At 35.7% G+C, this 19,657-nt stretch overlaps 1 protein-coding gene across 1 annotated transcript in view; it reads right to left on the bottom strand.

The window, feature by feature from the left end:
• The window catches only part of ASCC3 (activating signal cointegrator 1 complex subunit 3), a 250,456-nt gene that overhangs the window by 20,057 nt on the left and 210,742 nt on the right, over nt 1-19,657 (bottom strand). Inside the window, exon 37 of the mRNA XM_077176551.1 lies at nt 1,705-1,929. Coding sequence (XP_077032666.1) covers nt 1,705-1,929 — 225 coding nt within the window. The remainder of the gene's footprint in view (nt 1-1,704; nt 1,930-19,657) is intronic.

The following is a 19,657-nucleotide window of genomic DNA, read 5'->3' as shown; positions in this document are numbered from 1 at the left end:
AGTGCCAAGGCATAATATGGAATGGCATTTTTCTGAACTCTACTTCAGTTTAAAGGAACTGTTGAATATTTTGGATTTTTTTTTTTCTAAGTGACTACTGTTTCTGAGATACATATGATGCAGTAGCAGGATTAAGAAAATACATTTCTTAGCAAAACAGAACAAAATAATTACAGAAAATAGTATTCAACTTAAATTTTCCCCAAATAATGTAATTAACCCCCTAATGCTTACTCCACAAACATCTAAATGAACTTTAAGTATGTGGTTTCTTTGAAACAAACCTGAATTTTCTCACCTAAGCAAGTGATGCTTTTCTCTGTTAATAACTGAATATATGGCATAGCTGTTTCTACATTTTCAGCACCATGATTTTATTGATTTGAAATATTTGAAAAAGACTAGCATCCAAGCACAGCTGGTTACCAAGATTAGGACTGTGTAGCAGTAACGTCTGTGATGTTATTTGCTTCTTACATTCCCTAATTTCAGTTTTGCTTAATTTGATATTAGTATTTTAAGCTTGTTGTTATTAGTATTAGTTTGAGCCTTACCCAAATTGCTGGACTGAACTGCACACAGTATTTTCTCTGTCTAGAGCACTGATTAATTGTTTCTCATAGAGCAGTTTTACAAACTGCCAGGCTTGACACAATGATGTTTGCAGTTACCATATCGCCAACAGGCTTCAAACAAGAGCAAAGCTTCTGTCTGGTAGTTGACAAACAGATCACTGAGGATATTAACATTTGAGCAAACAAAAACTGTAGGAAGAAAGAAGTACTGGCTCTATTTTACAGATATTAAACTCAGAAACATAAAAACAGCAGTTTGTTGAAGGCTGCCTCATCTTCAAGAACCTGTGAATGAGTCCTTGTGCAGTTCTGCTAAAGAGCAGAATTCCTCCTGGGAGACTCAGAGGGTCAGTTGTTTCCTGTGACAGCTAGAGCTCACCTTTCCTGCTGTATCTGTAACTGAGCTTTTCAGATATGGCAGCACTCTATCCCAAACTCCAACTGCTGCTTTAAAATTCTTTTGAGGTGGCAGCTGTGCATGTGATTGCTTGTTACCAGTACTCTCCATGGTCAGTTTAGTTTCTGTGGGCTGCAACTGCAGTACAACTGTAAAAACTCACAAGTCTCCAGGGTGAGTTTAAAATCTGCGTTTAAAAATGTGCTCTTTGACTCTGTGATCATTGGACATAAAAGATGTGTCTTCACGCTAGCTAGAGGAGCTTAGGGAAAACCTCTGCATCTCACCCTGAGTCAGATTTCAAAACACATTATATTTGTGCTTGGAAGTGACTATAGTGCTTTTGGGTGCTAGAAAAGTAGAAGTACCTGGGGGAGACAGGTTCTTGGGTATCAACATAACAATCTGCAGGGACCACAGCCATTCCAGAATGATTCTCATACAACATTCCACAATACAGAGATAAAAAGTTGTTGCAAAGAAAGCAGAGGCTGTCATATGGCAGTAGATGCCTCCAGTCAGAGCATGACTGTCTTTCACTCTAAGTTTGTTCACCTCCAGTTCTGTAAAGTGGAAACCATTTTGGGCATCCAGGTCCTCCCTAAACAAGGTGTTATAATATTGTGTGGTACCAGCTTTCCACAAGATTGCAAGAAATCTTCAGATTCCTCTATATTGAAAACATGAGAACACTAACAATAAACAGTTATATACTGAAGTGCATCACGATACCTGGCATATTCTGATTGCTTGGTCCAGCACCGTCTTTGTATCAGTTGCATAATCTGGGCAAGGCAGCATGGCATGACTGAAGTGGGCTTGCAGCAAGAGGTGTGTTTTTGTGTGTGAACTGTCAAATGAATGGGGATTGACTTCGATTGGAAGGTGTTTGGCCAGCTCGCTGTTCATCTGATCTTCATTGTGTCTCACAGGCAGATCTGTGTACTCGTCAGCATTCTTTAAAAAAAATAAAAATAAAAATTAATCATTGTAATTAACTTCAGAATAACTATTACTGCTTACTGAGGCATTCAAACTATATGCATTTAATTTACTACAGTTAGATTTCAACACAAAATACTAGCATTTAAATATTTAGAAAGTGTACTTATTTATCAAAATCACACATGGGAAAACAATAACTAATATAATATTTTCAAATATTGACACACTTATAGATTTTAAATATTTTTCCTTCCACATAGCTGATACTAACATTAAAGAAGAGGAAAATAAATGCAATGAAATAAATATATTCATTGGATGGATTCAGTAGTAGAAGATGACTCACAGGTATCCTACCTCATTGGGTCACAAAACCATTTTAACGTTAGCTATAAAGGAGTCAAAACCTCATATTTTCAATTTTCAGGTTTTGTGTTTTTCTCTTAGTATTCAAAACCCAGTAGCTTTGGAATAGCTCTTATATGCTTCTTTTCAAATATTTTTTCAATATTTTGAGCAGTCAGTGTCTAAGCAACTGATGATGAGTGATCAAAAAAAAGGGCAAAATTTTAAGCAGGTGGTGAAAACATTCTCTGTGTTCCAGAGTGGTACTAATGCTATTCATTCCAAAATGAAAGCTGTGTAAGAACTTTCTCACTGTTGCAAAAAGGAGCTGCCCACCAACATGTAAGCTAAATGCAGTTATAAGCAGCAACATCATAGTGGCTGAGAGGAGAAAGTACAACTGTTTTGGTATCCCAGGCAGAGATGCCAATTCTCCTCTTGGGAAATCCACTGCTTTTGAATAAAGGTTCAACAGAAACATCCTAAGAACAATAATTTAGGCAGAAGAATCAGTTTTGTGACTTAATCTGCAATCGTTCCCTCCACAAAGTCCTCTTGTGCATGTACATGTGTACATATCTCTTGGAGTGAGAACTATCTTTCTGAATTATAAAACTTGCAAGTAAGGTAAGAGTTTTATAATATGTGATGTCTTTTCCATCTGTAATTTATGAGAGCGTATTTCTTTTGTCATAAAATAAAAAGTCATTTGGGGAGCCTGAAGGGCAATGGCTTTGAAACTACAGGCTTAGCAGACACCATTAATTTAAAGTGTTCAGGGTTTTATATTCCTCTTAAACTATAGAATCAGTATTTTGCACTTTAGTCTTCAATTTCATCAGACTTCCTGCAAATCCATATTAATGAAATATTCACAACAGTAACCAGTGAAGAGTGAGGAAAAGAAAAATGGCAATTTTAGAACACCTAATTGAAGTACCTAATTGACTTACAAAGAACCATATCCTCTCATTAATATCCTAAGACATAGAATCTTTTCTGACAATTCCTAAAAGCAGTTAGATAGCTGGTTTTACTCCTTGACAAGTGACAGCACAAAATTTTCTATTTTTTTTTAATGATGCAAAGAAACTATGTCTAAACTGTGATATCAATGTAAAAGGAATGGTAACCATTAGACAATTAAAGGTTTGGAAAGAAAATCAGAATGTCATTAACTTATTTCATATCTCAACTGCAGAATAGAAGTGAAGACTGAATAAAGACAACTGCTGCTTAATCCTGGATGTCTCTGCTAGATCTCTTGTGAAAACTGTGGTCATTTATTCTCTGAACCTAAGGTCACAATCTTTTTAAGCCCTATAGAAGGCTGCATGTTTGCTTCACTCTTTTTATTTAACTGGCTTCTCCTTCAAAGATATTTTAAAGAATATTTACCAAGGAGATTTTTTACTTAGTTTTGCTTTGCAGTTTAAAGTAGCAGAAAGAAGGAGGATCAGCCAAGTCAGTCCAGACCAACTGGTACCCCTGAAAATGCATTTTCCCTAATACTTCTCCAGCACATGTTTTATTTACATCCAAAACACTCCTCTTATTTTAAACAACTTGCCTACTTAATTTCCTGTTTGTGATCATTGACTGTAAGTAAGTGAGGTTCATTTTCTTATCTGCATCATGTAGGTAATTAAAGGAAATTGAGAATGGGTAGTGAAGCTTTTATACAACTGAGAATGAAGCTGAATGGAGGGCACCGAGGTCAGCAGAGTCCATTATATTTTTATGTGAGAGGCCGGTATGTCTGCCCTGTTCTTGTTTGCTTAGTGTAGGCTGGACAGACTACTAACTGCAAATCTGTTTCTCTGATTTGCCCAGCTGTCCTTGAATAAAGACATCTTCCATTGCAAAACGTTAAATGACAGTGATTGACAACTTTGTGATGAACTCTGCTTGTAACCCCCTGCTACTGTTTTCAGGTTGCATAAGAAAAGACAGAATAAAGAAACATCCTTTGTAATCACCTCAAATAGGCCCTGCTGTTCACTCAATATTTTTTCATTTTAGTTTTCCTTTTCATTGCAAATCTCAATCTGTTCTGTAAAGGCTGTAGCTTCAACTATTCCACACAGCATATAATATATATTGTTTTAGTACATCATATCTGAACGCTGTTCTTGTTTCCATGGGTGAAGAAACAGATCAAGCCACATATCAGTCATTAATCTTCATTCTAAAGTCAAGAAACTTAATACAAGCTTCATAGTTAAACCACAAAGCACTTCTGTGCATTTTTCACTTTCCCTTCTTCTCCTCTTAAACCAGAGCTGTTGCAGGCCATGTACAATAGGTTTACAAGCACCTACACAGTTAAGCATAACTTGGTGTATACCAGGAGATAACCAGGAATTTTAGCTACAGATTCTACAATTATGCATTTGGTAGTCATGTCACATCTCTCTCTCCTACATTTCTGTGATGGACTTTCCCAATAATGTCTCCTTTTGGGCATTAGAGACTGCTGCATTATTTCAAGGGTGCAGGAGTCATCTCAGACTTACATTTCAACCTGCATGTGACACAAGGTGCTCGTATAGGAGACAGTAACTTGCACTGCCAGTGAGAAATGTCACACACAGACCTGCATAATCTCAACAGTTACATTTTACAAGGCCAAAGGGCTATTCTGGTAATTGAATTCTGTTTCCTGCATAACAGCAGCCACAGAATCATCCTAAAGTCCTGTCTACAACATCATGCTCCAAATACACAGCTACCATCACCCTTTATCTGAGCTGTTAGAATAGCCCTAAAAGGAAACAACTCATACTATTTTAAAAGATATCTTTTGTGGTACTATCAGACATTTGAGGAGCCAGACCAAACTAAAATTTAAATAAGGTATCCAGCAATGTGAGTACTGTGCTCCACAGGGTCCACAGGGTTAAACCCCCACCAGATTTTCTTTCTACCTACAAAAAGTGGAAATTTGGCTGAAAATACTGATTTATAATGAGAGCTGAGCTATAAACTTATACCACATTTAGATCTTCTAAAATATTTTAAATCTTGAGTAAGTACATCTGGCCACTTTGTCTACAGGAGAGGATACTTGTGGACAGAAATTCCATTTCTGTCTGTGGTCCACAAGCTACTAAAACAAACTTGAATATTTTAAGTGAAGCTCAGTCATGGGAACAGTAAAACTTATAAAGTTAATGAGTTCTAGACTTTAAAGAGCAGTTGATTAATTTGTAACAATGAGGGTCTAAACCAAACCAAAAATAGTTTCTCACATTCCAGAGTTGAACCAGCAGTCTTTTCTTTAGCAATGTTATTGAAACTGCCTTAGAATTGACTGTCTGTATGTTCCTTTCCTTTATATAGATACTGTGAACCCAACCATTTTTTGGGTTCTCACCATATTTTCAACTTTAATAAACTTGCAACATATTTTCCTCTCCTTCAAGTTTCTGATGTCAAAAGAATCAAGACAAAGGAATTCTTAGAACATTTTGGTATAAAATAAACAGTTTTTAAACTAAAGTATAAAAAATACTGCAGCAAACTAGTACTAAAATTAAATACTAACATAAAAAAAGAGAAAAGACAAGGATCATTTTTAGCTAGTTCAGTAATTTCATTCTCTTTACCTGAAACTTGATTTAAATTACATAAACTTCTCTAATAGTCTAAGTATATGCTGAAGTACTGCAAAAATGATATTTGAATATCATTAATACTTGAATAGAATTAATAAGCTACAATAAATAAATGTGGGTGATTTTGTATAACTGTTTTGCAATTAACACTAATAATGCATTATGAATTTTAGTTCTCTGCTACCAGAAGTAAAATGGCATGCCAATGTCCAACTTATTTTCCCAAGTGAAAACAGCACATTTTGATCTTTGGAAAACTGGATAGGTGATATAATATAAGCTCAAAAGTAATATTATAATTGGCTTTTGTCTTTTGATCCATTGCACAAAGTGATACAGTACTCTAGTGCAGCATCCAGGCCTGCCACATTGCGCCACACTGTACAGGAAGATGCTGGAATACAAAATTTGAATCAGCCTGTACTTGTCCTCATTTAGGTGATACCTACTTAACCCCTAACACAGGATAGAGAAAAGAAGCATGGGCAAAATAGACCAAGGATTGATCATTTGGAATAGCTAGGTAACATCTGACTTTTAAAGGATTCAAAAATTCTAAATTTTACTTTGAGGATACTTGAGCTTCTGTACTTAAAACCATTTGAAATTATTTCCAATTTTATATATATACACATATGTATCTCCACTCATGTACTGACAGAAATCTCATTTGATCCTGTTACCTACATCATAAGGAAAACTTAAGAAATTGGTTAACTAAAGCTCTCAAGGTAATCTTCCTTTGCCCATGATTTTCCCAAGAGAAAAAGACCATATTATGTGACAAAGGAGTGGCACAAGTGTACACTGTGAACATTATTTAAATTAACCAACACATCTACAGTATATTTTATTGTCACATTTTTGAGTGTGAGTTTCATTTATAAGAAAAAACATTACATTTACACAGATGTATCCTGACTGGCAGCTAGAAGATAATCAAGCTTACATTTATATTCAGAAAACTAATAAAAGTAAGGAAATGTGCTTTTAAAAAGAGGGAAAAAAATCTAAAAAACCAAAATGAAACCTAACTTATAAGTGGTTTTTCAGCTCATACAAGAAAGCAATGTAGATTCAGAAACAGAATCAGAGAAGTACTTGCTAGAATTACTGCTCTGAAAAGTTTATCTTTGTAAGTGATGCCATTATAAACTCCTATTTTAAGGAATTTATTGGTAGCCTCTGAATGCATGCATTTTGGTCTCAGTTTTATGGGACATAATTTAAACTTCCAAATGCTTGGGTGTTTTTTTTTTACTCTTAGATATAAAAGGTCTCTGACAATATTCCAGTTAAAAGACACTTACAACCATATGTTACTAGTTATAAGTTTCAAGAACAAACACGACATGTGTTTTCAAAATTCATATTATAGACTAAAAGGGAAAGAAAATTCATTTCTGCCAGTTCACTCTGTTTTATGCATGTAAAAATAAACTTTTAAGACAAAATTTTCAGAAGAAATGCTCCAGATTTTCAGGGCAGGCTGGCAGCCTCTGCTAAACTACAGAGCAGGCTGAGGCTTTGTAGGGATCTTAAAAATTGGCAAACATGGTTCAAAAGAAGACAACAACCCTTTTCAGGCAAGATTAAAACATATTTGCTACATGATACTGTCACTCATCACAGACACCATGTTTACAAAGAAAATCCTTGTCTTCATATATTGTACACCATCTCCCCATAAACTACATGCGTATGTGGCAGTGCCATCAAACTGCATCCAGCATTTTAGAGCCAGCCCTGCAGTGCAGTTCCTTCCCCCTGGGGCCTTCCCATGGCTCCCTTTCCAGGGCTGGTGGCTGTCAGGGAGGAAAGGCAGGAGGCAGAGCCCTGTGCCAGCCCTGAGCCACAGCCTTTGGCACCAGCTGTCCCTGCCTGGGGAAAGGGGGTCCCCTCTTGGGCACTGGGGGCACTCACTGGGGGCTCTCTCTGCCCTCACCCTCCACTCCAGCTCAGGTTATAGGAAAATGCTCCAGTCACTTTTTAAGCACCCCATCAGACCACTCTTCACCCTCTGGAAAAGGAGGGAAACAGATTCATTTAATGGAGAGCATTGTCCAAGGAAAAAGACCTGCTCAGTATCTTCTAAAATAAATAGAAACTTTAAAAAAATTTATTCAATTAGTGTTTAATGCACTTTTAGAGATAATAGATATACATTAAAAAAAAAAAGGTATGAATTCAAAGTGTAACATTAACCCAATTAACTGGGTAAGAGCAAAACAGTGAGGCTGGGCTACTCTGGGCTCTGTCTCTAGATTTAAGACTCAACAGAACAAACACTGGAAATTTCCAGCTGGACAAGAGAAGTTAAAGAGACAAAGTTGTAAAACCCATCAACATGCAATTATGCAAATCTGTTATATTTTAAACATTAATTTTTAACTATCCTTCATGATTTAAAATGGGCCCATTTCCATCAGGAGACCCACAAACATATTTTATAAGAACATAAAAGTTAGAAGTTCTTACAATTCTTAGTCCTTATGTTAGTGGCCAGAAAAATTAATTATTAATTAATCTATTATTATGTTAATATGCAATATATTAATTGTATTCTCATACTTTAAATAGACAAGTGCTTGATTTTTGCTTTTAAATAGCAGTGTATGATAAACACCACAAATTTTACAATTACAGACATCATAAAAAGCACAACCTAGGGCAATGAAACAGTTGAGTGATCACTTAAAAACACCCTAAAGGGTTTAGATTTCACAAGTTCACCTCTTACTTAAAACATCCAAACTACAAACTACAGATGACATTCCTGATGACCAGGGGTCAGGAGTCTGAAAGACCTTTGCCACTGCTCACAGAGCAATAGGAGGTCAGCAATATTAGCTACCAGTAGCAGAGGGTGACCTGGCAGATCTGGGAACTTCTAAACTACAAAGTTAAATTACAGACCTCTGCTTCAGCATGGAGTTGATAAAAGAATATGCAAGCATGCTAACATATAGGAGGGGGAGGATTATTATAAAGTAACCATGATTTGACATGGGAAAGAAGCTCTTAGGACTTCTATACTAACTTGAAAGTTGATTTTCCTTTTTTTTTCTCTAGCTTCCTAAGCATATTAGAGAAGCTGAGTTTCAGTGTAGGGGAAGATACAGTAATAGATAATACAATCACTGTAATTTTCTTACTAATGTTAAAAATATCCTTATAGAGCCATTCTAGTTCAGGAAATTTTCCTATTTAAGTTACATACTTTACTAAAACATTACAACAAGGAATGAATTCATGATTTTAAGTTCTACCTCTCACATTCCTTATTTCATAAAGGTTATGATCACAGTCATAATTCAGTCCTACTTCTTCTGGCCAGTCCTAATAAAACCAGTCCCAAAAATACATTTTCCTTGAATGTATAGGTACTTTCATAGTATTAAGCCTGTACAACTTTCATAGATGTGGCCTTAGTTCGCTCTTTGGTTTTTAAGTTAAATTATTGCTTACAAGTATTCCTGTAATACTTGCACAGTTTATGAAAAAATAAATGCAGGAGAAGACTAAATTAGGACAAAAATAAGAACAAACACCTGGTACTGAATACACATTATTCACCTAGAATAAGATACTTTGACCACAGCAAATAAATATAAATGGAATGGTAAAAATTCCATTTATAAAGTGAATTTTCATAATGTGAGAGAATTACTACATTTTATTGCTGTAAATGGTATATTAGAGTTTTTGCCTCTCCAAAATGCCTGATTTTTCTGATTATTTCTCATGAGAATGCTTCAAACCTGCACATTTTGAATGTGTTATCATGCTCTGTTATTTTCATCTTAAAACCTAGATAGGGCAGTGAGCCACAGCTTACTTTCCCTGTAATCTCAAGTCATATTATAGAAAAGATTTAAAATTGACTGGTTTTGGTTGTACTGAAACAAATTGTATTGCACTACTACAGAACAGCTTTTCAGTGCATGAACTCAGTAATCTGCTCACAGGAAACTGGGAAAATCTCTCTGAATATACATTCAAAAGTCTCATTGTCACGAGAACTCCACTTCAGATCCATTTGGATGTCTGCATTTTGAAATTGAGCTTGGCTGCATCAGCTGGCCCAACTGCTGACTGAGATGATGATAGCAATAAAAACTGGAATAGCAAATGCTGGCACCCAGCTTTCCCTGGGAAAGCGATCAGTCATTTTCCATCTTTGGCTTTGATCCTGCATTGGGATCTGTCAGTGCAGAGCCCAGACCCAGGGAAGAAGTTAACAGATCCCTGCACTAAGTTAATGCCACTCCGCACGGACACAGGAGTAAGCGCTACTAATTCTTTATGTGCAACGGGGCCCCTCCTTACTGTATATGTTAATGGCAAGCTGGAAAAGCTCTGTGTGCTGAAAACCAGATTTCAAATCTGCTGACCTGTGGCAGGTCCCCTAGTGGGGAGCCACAAATGCACACTGCTGCATTTTTGTACTGGATTAAATTCCGGATCTAGACTACTCTGTGACCAGAGACAAAAGGGAATAAAAAGTTCACAGGCGTGAATACCTGTCATCATGTGGTGAAATGAGTAGCAGCCTGTGCTCAAGAGAGGCTCAAGCCCAGAATAACAGAAGAACAATACAAACTGGCAGAAATATATGGGAAACTTGGAAGGTGCCTACATGCACAATGTCTTTTCAGCAAGCCAATGCTACTGGTCTCACTCTGAGCACTTTAAAATGAAAATAGTTTAATATAATAATAAAAACCCACAACTCTAAGAGGAAATGACAGCTGTTGCAAGTAAATTTCAATAAGGGTAGTTCCCTGCTGATAAAAACTGGCACGTCTCCATTCATTTCAGTGTAACTATGTGAATTAACATTGCCTGAAAATCTAACCCAATGTTTTGAACAACTCAAGAGCTACAAGGAACTACATGGATGGAAATCACTGGTAATTACAAGGGTGAGAAAGAAGGGTCATTACTGAGGAAACAAAAAAGTCAGTAAAGGAAAAATATGTGAAGTCTATTAAACAAATAGACAACTTGTGATTTTTTTGGGATGCTTGATTTGAGTTCCATCAACATTTCTGTTACAAATGACAACAGGTCTGATACCAAGAATAACATGGGAAAAATGCCCTTGTACCACAGTGGACCTTAACAGGACATGCCATTACCAAAATAGGATGTACCATGCAAGGCAAATCTAATCCTTTTCTGATGGTAAGTGGTAATTTTTCTTGGTGGTTGTCATATTTGCACACAAATTTGTGAAAACACTGTAAACTCAGTGTTCCTACACAGATAGTGTTCCTACACTTGCCTACATGTAAATAAAGACAGTAATCTAAAATACACTGTAAGATCTGTATAAAAAAAAAAAATGGAATGATAACTGATGATTAAGAGAGTTGAAGATATTTTGCCTCTGGCATAAAGTTTCAAGAACTTCTTTTAAAAGACAAAGAAAACAGAGATTTTCAGGACCAGATGTCTAGGAAGATCCCATTTGGATTTGAGCTACTTAAATTTGCAATCATGTATTTATACATCTAACAGAGCTTCTGTTTCCCCTAGAATCTGAAAATTAACTAGCTTTGTAGCATCTTCCTTGATCTGCCACCCGTGCCCTGAGGATTAGAGACTCCACCTGAGCTTGTTTTACAAGCATAACAGAAAAAATTAATCTCTGCTGGCAGTGATCCCACTGGGATACTGATGAATAATGATATCCCTCTCTTGCTGCCCTCTCAGTCCACTAGAAAAGCCACTCTAACCCAGCAACGTGGAAACCGCTGAAACCATTCCAGCTGTGGATTAGCAGGCAGTCAAGCATCCATCTGTTCTGTGTGAATCAGGAGAAAGCAAACATGCATTCTTGTAGCTAAAGAAGTATTAAAAATTAGCATCTTATATGACTGCATATAGTAAACTAAGACAATCATATATAAAAGAAAAAATAATCTATTATCTACACATCATGCTGTTTATAATTGCTTGTTGCCTTAAGCGAATGATAAAGCAGTTGAAATTAATCTCCTTAACCTACAAAATACTGTGCATTCAATGATTTAATATGTTTAAGATAAAATTTCCTAATACTGTATGCATCACTTGTACCTAAAAATCTTTTGTCAAGAGACATGTATGCACCCATTTTGTAAGCAAGCATGGTGACATCCAGCCAGGAGAAACATTTAAGAGGCCTGTTGTGAGAGGAATTTTAGCTGTTTTCTCACCCTGTGAAAGACTTGAGCTATTTTCTCTTTCTGAAAACAAGTAGTTCGAGTGAGCTCTGCTGGCTTGCTACGCTTTTTCACTGGATGACAGAAAGGAAAGGAGGTGGAAGTGGAAATTGGAATGTGGGCAACCCAATCAAATTGGTGATGTCTGATTTGATTCTTCCATGGAAAGAGGACAGTGGCCTACTGTAAATTAAGGAAAGCTGAATTTGAGCACTACCCCAGTAAAAAGTAGTAATAAAAGTGCATACATTGACAATTTTCCCATACATCAATTCTAATACTTTGCTTTGATGTCTGTCTTACATTTATTAAGTTGCAGAGGTGAAGAAAATGTGCAACCATTTGTTCTCTAGAAGCAACCTTCCTATTGTACGAGAAATTTCCAAATATAAACACAATTTTTTTCAAATGCTTTCAATTTTTTTCAAATTCTAAGGCCTTTTGGTAGCAAAAATCCTTTTTCAATTTCTTCTAACATTACAGGTAGCCTCCCTAAGTAGCTGTGAAATAAAACATCTTGTAAATATTAGGCAATAGGAGAGGCCTATTTCTTAAATATTTCTAAATAGGAGAAGTCAATTTCTTAAAAGTTCATCTCTGATAACACATAACATCAAGATTTAATATAAAATTCAATTTCTGAAGCTAGACAGACCCCCATCAGGAACAAAAATAAAAAGAAAATGAGACAAAGAAAGAATCTAAATGCAAATGGGAAAATACAAGTGTCAGATACTTCATTAATGACTGATCAGTAATCCTCTTATGTCCTTTTTTTTTCCTTTAACTACTATGCTAAAGGAACAATATATGCTGGATATCAATCTTGTATGATGTAATCATTTCAGCCAAACCAATCCTTCTCCTAAAATTTCTGTTCAAATCAGAGAACAAGCTACAATGTAATCCTCTTTCTTAAGAGTTTTACAAGCAATATTTTCTATGCTGACAGAGAAAAGTATTTTTGTGTCTTTAAACAGCAGTCTGTATGGCCCAGTTGGTGTCACTAAGTGAACTGCATTCTATGAAAACAAGGTCATCAATATGATTGTTAACTGCCACAACTTGTAATACAATTATATAAATCTATCAAAGGCAAAGGCATTCTCTAGAAGACAATTTTGACAAAAGAACTGCAGAGTGCAGAAAGCCTGAATTTGCTTATCCTGCCTCAATTACAAACTGGGAGGAATAAAGCAGGTAGAACTTGAACTGACTTGCTAAATACAAACTGAGCCTGTAAAACCTCCTGCTGGAGCATTTGGGATCTGAGAACACACAGCCATTGCTCAAAGCAGCCTTACAGATTATAAAACATTCAGCTTTACCATAATAAAGATGCTGTTGAGAACTTCAGTTCTGCTCCAACAAACACAAACATTATTTCAACAAATATATTGTCTATTTGAAAATATACAATAACAGCCACATGCCATGACTGCTGAAAAAACCCATTCCATTTCCTGTATGGATACTTTGCATACAACTCTGCATAATTTGAAACCCTGCATGACGGTGGCTATGATTCTAACTATCAAGCAGTAAGTAAAACCTGTTGGTGCTAAAAAAGACAAACTAATAAGTGGTCCATGGGTGAACTGCATGCAGCTTTGAGCAGTCAGCTAAGCCAAGTTTGCTATCACTGAACTTGTTTCTACCATAGGGAAACACTGATTTGCCACAGATGGCAGCCAATGTTCACCTCCACCAGACCAGGACAGCACTTCTGCCTGCCTGGCTCTCAGAATAATTTCCATTTCTATACAGGAGTGCTTTGCTGCTATAACTGCATCCTGGTAAAGGAATTTATTTCCTCATTTTTCTGACAGAAATTGTTACTAAAGCAGGTGTTTGAAATGGGGATATAGCCTGTGGCTACTGCTTTCTACTACCACAGCTATATACACTTTCCAAAGGTTTATTTCTTTGGATGCTGAACTGCAATCACAGCAAATAAAACAAAAAAACCTGAAAAAAAACCCCCTACAAGTGTTTTTCAAAAATGTTTAGCTGCAACTTTAAAATAGGTTTTAATTCAGCTTTTGTGAGTATTGCTTCAGTTAGGTTTTTTTTTTTTTCTCAACTGACATATGATGACAGAAATTAAACAAGAAGATTGGATGGGGAAAAAAGGAGACTGGTAAATTGGCGGTTAGAAATTCATGCATACAGTCAATACCAGAATATACAAATCCTTTCCATAGGAGATGGAAAGGATTTGTATATTCTGGTATTGACTGTAATTCTTTCTTATTGATGCCATAAAAATGGAAGACTTAGGCAATGTTGAGTTGGCTGTCACTGGTGGGCATTGTTACCTTGATTTACTAATGGACTGTGCTTTCCTGGAAAGGAAGCCAGCATATTATGCCTTCAAACTAAGGCTCCAATAATAATTTGGAAAAAGAAGACCAGGAAACAGCTGTGTCATGATGTTAGAAAAAAATGACTAAATTCAAGTACTACAGCAACATTAAAAACTGCTCCATCTACTGGAACTAGAGAAAAATCAAGACTAATTAAATGTGTGAGTATCCATATAAGTACTTTTTCTGCTAAGTACAAGATATTTTTGAATATACTGGATATAGATGATGAAATTTGGATGCTATTGAAATGCAGTCATATTTTGTTTTGTTTTCATGAACCCCTACATCATTTAAAAATTTGAACTATTAAACACACTGATACCATCTAGATGATTCAAGTGGGAGCTGAAGCACAAATGCTTTAACATCTTAAAATCCAGAGAATATGGATTGTATAAAAATTAAGTCAATTATCCAGGAAATGTCTGTGTTTAGGATGAACTTTATGTATTGAACAGTCCTTGGTAGAGATTTATTGTAAAGAAAATATTTAATTGTAAGAGGTGACAGTTTTCTTCTGTTAAAAATATACAAAAATATTTTGTCTACAACTAAAATATGAATAATGGCTGAGGCCACAGCACTGATGTTCACATTGTTGAGTGTACCATAGATATGAAATCAGACATGGAAATTCTTTAAAGGCTAGCATATAATAAATTGCTTTCTATCTGACATAAATTTTACATTATAAAATACTTCAGTTATTGACACTGAAATGCCATATTCAAAAAGAATAACTTAACAAATATAGTTTTGCTGTGCTTTTATGCCTGGAAGAAAATCATAGTAGCACCTTTACTTTCTTCTAAATTAAATGCAAATCTAATTTTACACTAACTGTAAACACTGACTGACTTAGGAAGAGTGACCTGATTTTTTTCTGAAATTACTAAAGAACAGAGACCCAGTTTAATATAATATCTTAATTCCTAAAAACAATGTTTCTGCTATGGCTTGCAGGGAAAACACTAAATGAAACAGATCACATCAGCTTCTTTTTCTGACAGTACTTTTGTGAGGCATTAATTCCTCCTTCCCTGGTGTTTAACTGGAGACCTGTTGAAAAGATGGTTTATCACTGAGTCAAAACCTTTGTGACCCCTTCACAGGAGACCAAATCAGCAACAGAATCCCCATACAGAAATAAAATTATTTTAGACTGAGAGTGTAAATACTCTCAAAGAATTGCATATTCCCTGGTTGGAATAGAAATTGCCAACAATGATGAAGAGGAAATAAAGCTACAGGTTAATTGAGTTATCTGGGTTCTCATAGTACAAATACCTACCAGGTAATGAAAGACAGATAAGGCATTAATAACTCTACTCATTTGCTATCTATGTATCTTGAATGGAGAGTGCCTGTTTCATAAACTTCCTCCTTCTACCTTCCAGGTCTGTGACTCCAACAATGACAGATTTTCTGCTGAGTTCCAAATTACTTAGTCTAATACAACCCAGTGTCACCATATCTATTTTCAGGAAGAAATAAAGGGAAGAGGCACGTGGAGACCAAACTTCTATGTCCATGTTTGTATCACAGAAAGACAGACACGGATGCTCCACTATAACAAAAATACCATGTTCTCTCTCCAAGGTCCCTTTTCTAAGAAAAATTCCCTCTTTCTTATTAACAGTTTACATGAAAGACAGCAGTAGGTGCATGAAAACCAACCAGTCCTCTTTTATAGGCAGAATTAAAAAAAAAAAGAGAAGAAAAAAAAAAGTAATCAGGAACAACGTGTAGCTAAAACAAAAGATGAAAGATGGGAATGATGTTCTCCCCTTCACTGTCTGGTATGGACAGGTATGACAAATTTTTTGCTCTGTAAATATTAACCAGATAACAAGATAAGTTAAAAATCACCAAAAATTATAAACTAGTGGATCTAGGTGTCACAGCCCTGATCAATCAGAAAGACAGACTTTCCTTCCTCAAGGTACAACAAACTGCTAGTTGATTTTAAAAGCATTTGTGCAGAAAAAGACAAGAATTACCCTAAAGTATCTCTCATCATTTCTTGCCTAGACCTCTTCTTTAATCTCTGCACCTAGCTATCAGAATTAAAGGAAACAGTCTTTAGGCACCTCAGGGAAATCCAGCCTGTCAGTAATAATTCATGAACACTTTCTCATCAATAATACTTAATGCAATAAGCACCATAACTCAACAGTGATTAAGCTCATTTGGATTACCACTGCCTAAGCACGGTTAGGAAAGGTTTAAAGAAAGCTCTACGGAAAAACATCAAACATTTTCTCTCAGAAAAAAAATACCAGTTTACTAGCACAAGCCAGTGACAAAAATAACTGAATGTGAAGTTCCACCTGCTAACTGCAAACCCAAGACAGCTCAAACATCTCAGGTACAGAGTTACTGAGAAGAGCAGGCAAAACAGAAGGGGATTTTTGCCCACCTATCTGAATCACTTATTACTGCATATTTCCAACATTACTGTTGGGCTGTTCCCATGTGCCATGCTCCTGTTCATGTTAGGAATACTCAACCCCTATACCAGAATGGGAAAAAAATTCATTTGATCATGTAAAATTCTGGCAGATGATCAAAATTAATAGGTAAAATAAAAACAGAGAAAAGAACAGATACTAGACAAGACTAGGAGTGGTCTTCCACTAAGTGGAAACAAATCCTGCTATTATGTGACTTTTTTGAGAGATCCATCAACACTAGAAACTGGATGACTCACAACTGCTTTTGCACGTGAATTATAAAGATTCATGATCACTTACTGGTGATCAACCCTGAATTTTGAACACTTCCATTCAGCATGCAAAAATATCAATCTGAAACTCAAAATCCCTTAATAAAACTCAGACTTAACCCCTTTAATTCAATATTAAATTTCTGAATTCTTGAACAAAATCTTGCTTTTTTCCACGGTTTGTTTTAAACAAACTTTTGCTACTCTCCAAGTTAATTACATATTTGGTATATATATCCCATGTGAAAAATCAAAATCAGGATTTACTTTCTTCTAATTGTTCACTTCTGCCTTCCTTATGTACATCAGAAACTTGTAAATATCTAAAGGTTTGCAAGCTTTATTAAAACTCCAACTAATAATAAGTGTTAGATCTATGAAATCCTGCAACTGCATGAGAAATGCTTGGATGGTTATTCTCAAAAAACACAGTCCAAAATTTGAAAACATATAATTTAAAACAGTGATCAGCAGAATAATCACAATTACAATTATTTTTTCAATGGTAACAGGCCTTTTTGTACTATAGCTACAGCTTTCAGTTTCAGCATCATTAAGAGATTCTTCAAATTACTTTTTAAACATCCTTTTCCCTCAGGGTTTTCACTTATACCTAATTAGACTACTTACCCCATGCCATGCAATTCCCTATTGCCAAAACCGCTAAATGCTTCAATAAGGAGGAGGAGGGCAGCAGTGGAGTGAGGCAGATGTAATGTCATTGGTTAACAATAGAGGTGTGAAGCAACTGCTGTAATTATAAAACTCATTAATGCGCAGTGTTTAGGGGGAAAAAACATCCCTGGCAGTAACTGTTCAAATGGCATTTCTTTTCAACACTACATCAGATTGAAAAAACCTTTCATTTTGCACCTTCAACAAGACAGAATAGTAGTTCCACTAGTAATTATGAGAATCAACATCCACATAAAAAGTAAGCAAGAGCTGTCAGCTCTAATGGCATCCAGCACTCGTAAATCCTTTTCACCTTTAAAACTGATACATATGGCTCATTTTGACCCCTAAGCAATTTTATTTTTAGTCTCATTCCTCTTGAGATTGTAAATGGATAACTTCCAGAACTTTATTATCAGGGAAAAAAAAATTTAAAAAAATTGAAGCAAGATTAATGAACTTACAATTTTACAATCTCTACCCAGCATTAGGGTCCTAAGTTTCATCTACAATAGAATATTTGCCAGTTACTTTTGCAATTCATGAATGCACACTATTCCAATAGACAAATTCAAACAGGCAGCACTAGGTTCTGCCATCATTCCTGTTCCATATCCTGCTCATCAGCTAAGGCAGTATTATGAAATGCCATCTCTGCTAATATTCTCAAACTTTCCTTACCAAATTTGTTGGAAAAAAAAAATCCTGACATGTCTAGATGCAGAAAATTTTCACTAGAGACATTTTAAAGAGACAGCAGCTGGAGTAAAACACTCTTCTTGAATACTCAACATTGTATTAGTTAACTTCTGTTCACATGTGGGTATTTGTTCTTAAAATTTTAGTTATTTTACATACAGCATATCTAGGTATTGTGGATGATTACCATTTTGAATTCACCCGAATACACTGAATTTCATTTAGTGTAATTGCAATGTTTTCTGGCAGCAGAACAACAGATACTGCAGGGTCAGTGATAGCAATTCCCCTATTTAGGCTGTCTAACAGTTTCCATTACAAAAGATTACTGTGGCCTTTATTTCTGAGCTGTAACACTCTGAATGTTTGCAGCAGGTGCTTTAAATTTATCAGCAAGAAAAGTCTCTGTACTAGAAAAGTGGTTTTCCTAGTCTCATAAAATGCTGATCAGCTTTTGTTGAGTTACAAACTGTTGAATAGCAGTATTTTAACTTCCTGTATTTCTCTTCAGAGAAGTTTTGGCAGCATGCCAAAACAAGAATTAATACAAAAGTAAGATATATAAATACTGTAAGACAAGACTTCAAATTTTGAAGGTAACACTTAGAAATCAGAATATTACTGAATTTGGGCCACTTGTATAATGTATTTAATGTAAAAGAGACTACAATCATATAGGGGTAGAAATAAGTTTTCCTGGATAATATTCAGGCACTTCTTGTTTTAAAATATATTTGTAGAAGTAGAATTACACCATGTTGAAAAAAGAAAATCTGTAGTAGTAACTATGTAAGTACTTAAAAAGGAAAATGGAATAAACCTTAATTCTTTTATATGAGAATGTAATACTAACACAGTGCATCATACACAGTGTCTTTGGCCTTGCATTGCACTTCTCTGTTAAACAGCCTCTAGATGCTGTTGTTATTGCAGGTTATGACCTCAGGGCTGGGAAAAGGTTAAGAAGAGAGGAGAGAGGTGTTTCCCACAGGTTTCCCCTACCCCTTAAAGCTGCTGTATCTTCCAGATTGTCCCAGGACAAACTGATGGTCCTGCTACAGATTTATTGTAAGCAGTCATTCCTATGGCATTTAATAATAT

This window comes from Agelaius phoeniceus, chromosome 3 (genome assembly GCF_051311805.1).
Source record: "Agelaius phoeniceus isolate bAgePho1 chromosome 3, bAgePho1.hap1, whole genome shotgun sequence".
NCBI classification, from domain to species: domain Eukaryota; kingdom Metazoa; phylum Chordata; class Aves; order Passeriformes; family Icteridae; genus Agelaius; species Agelaius phoeniceus.
This window is presented reverse-complemented; position numbering and strand designations above follow the sequence as displayed.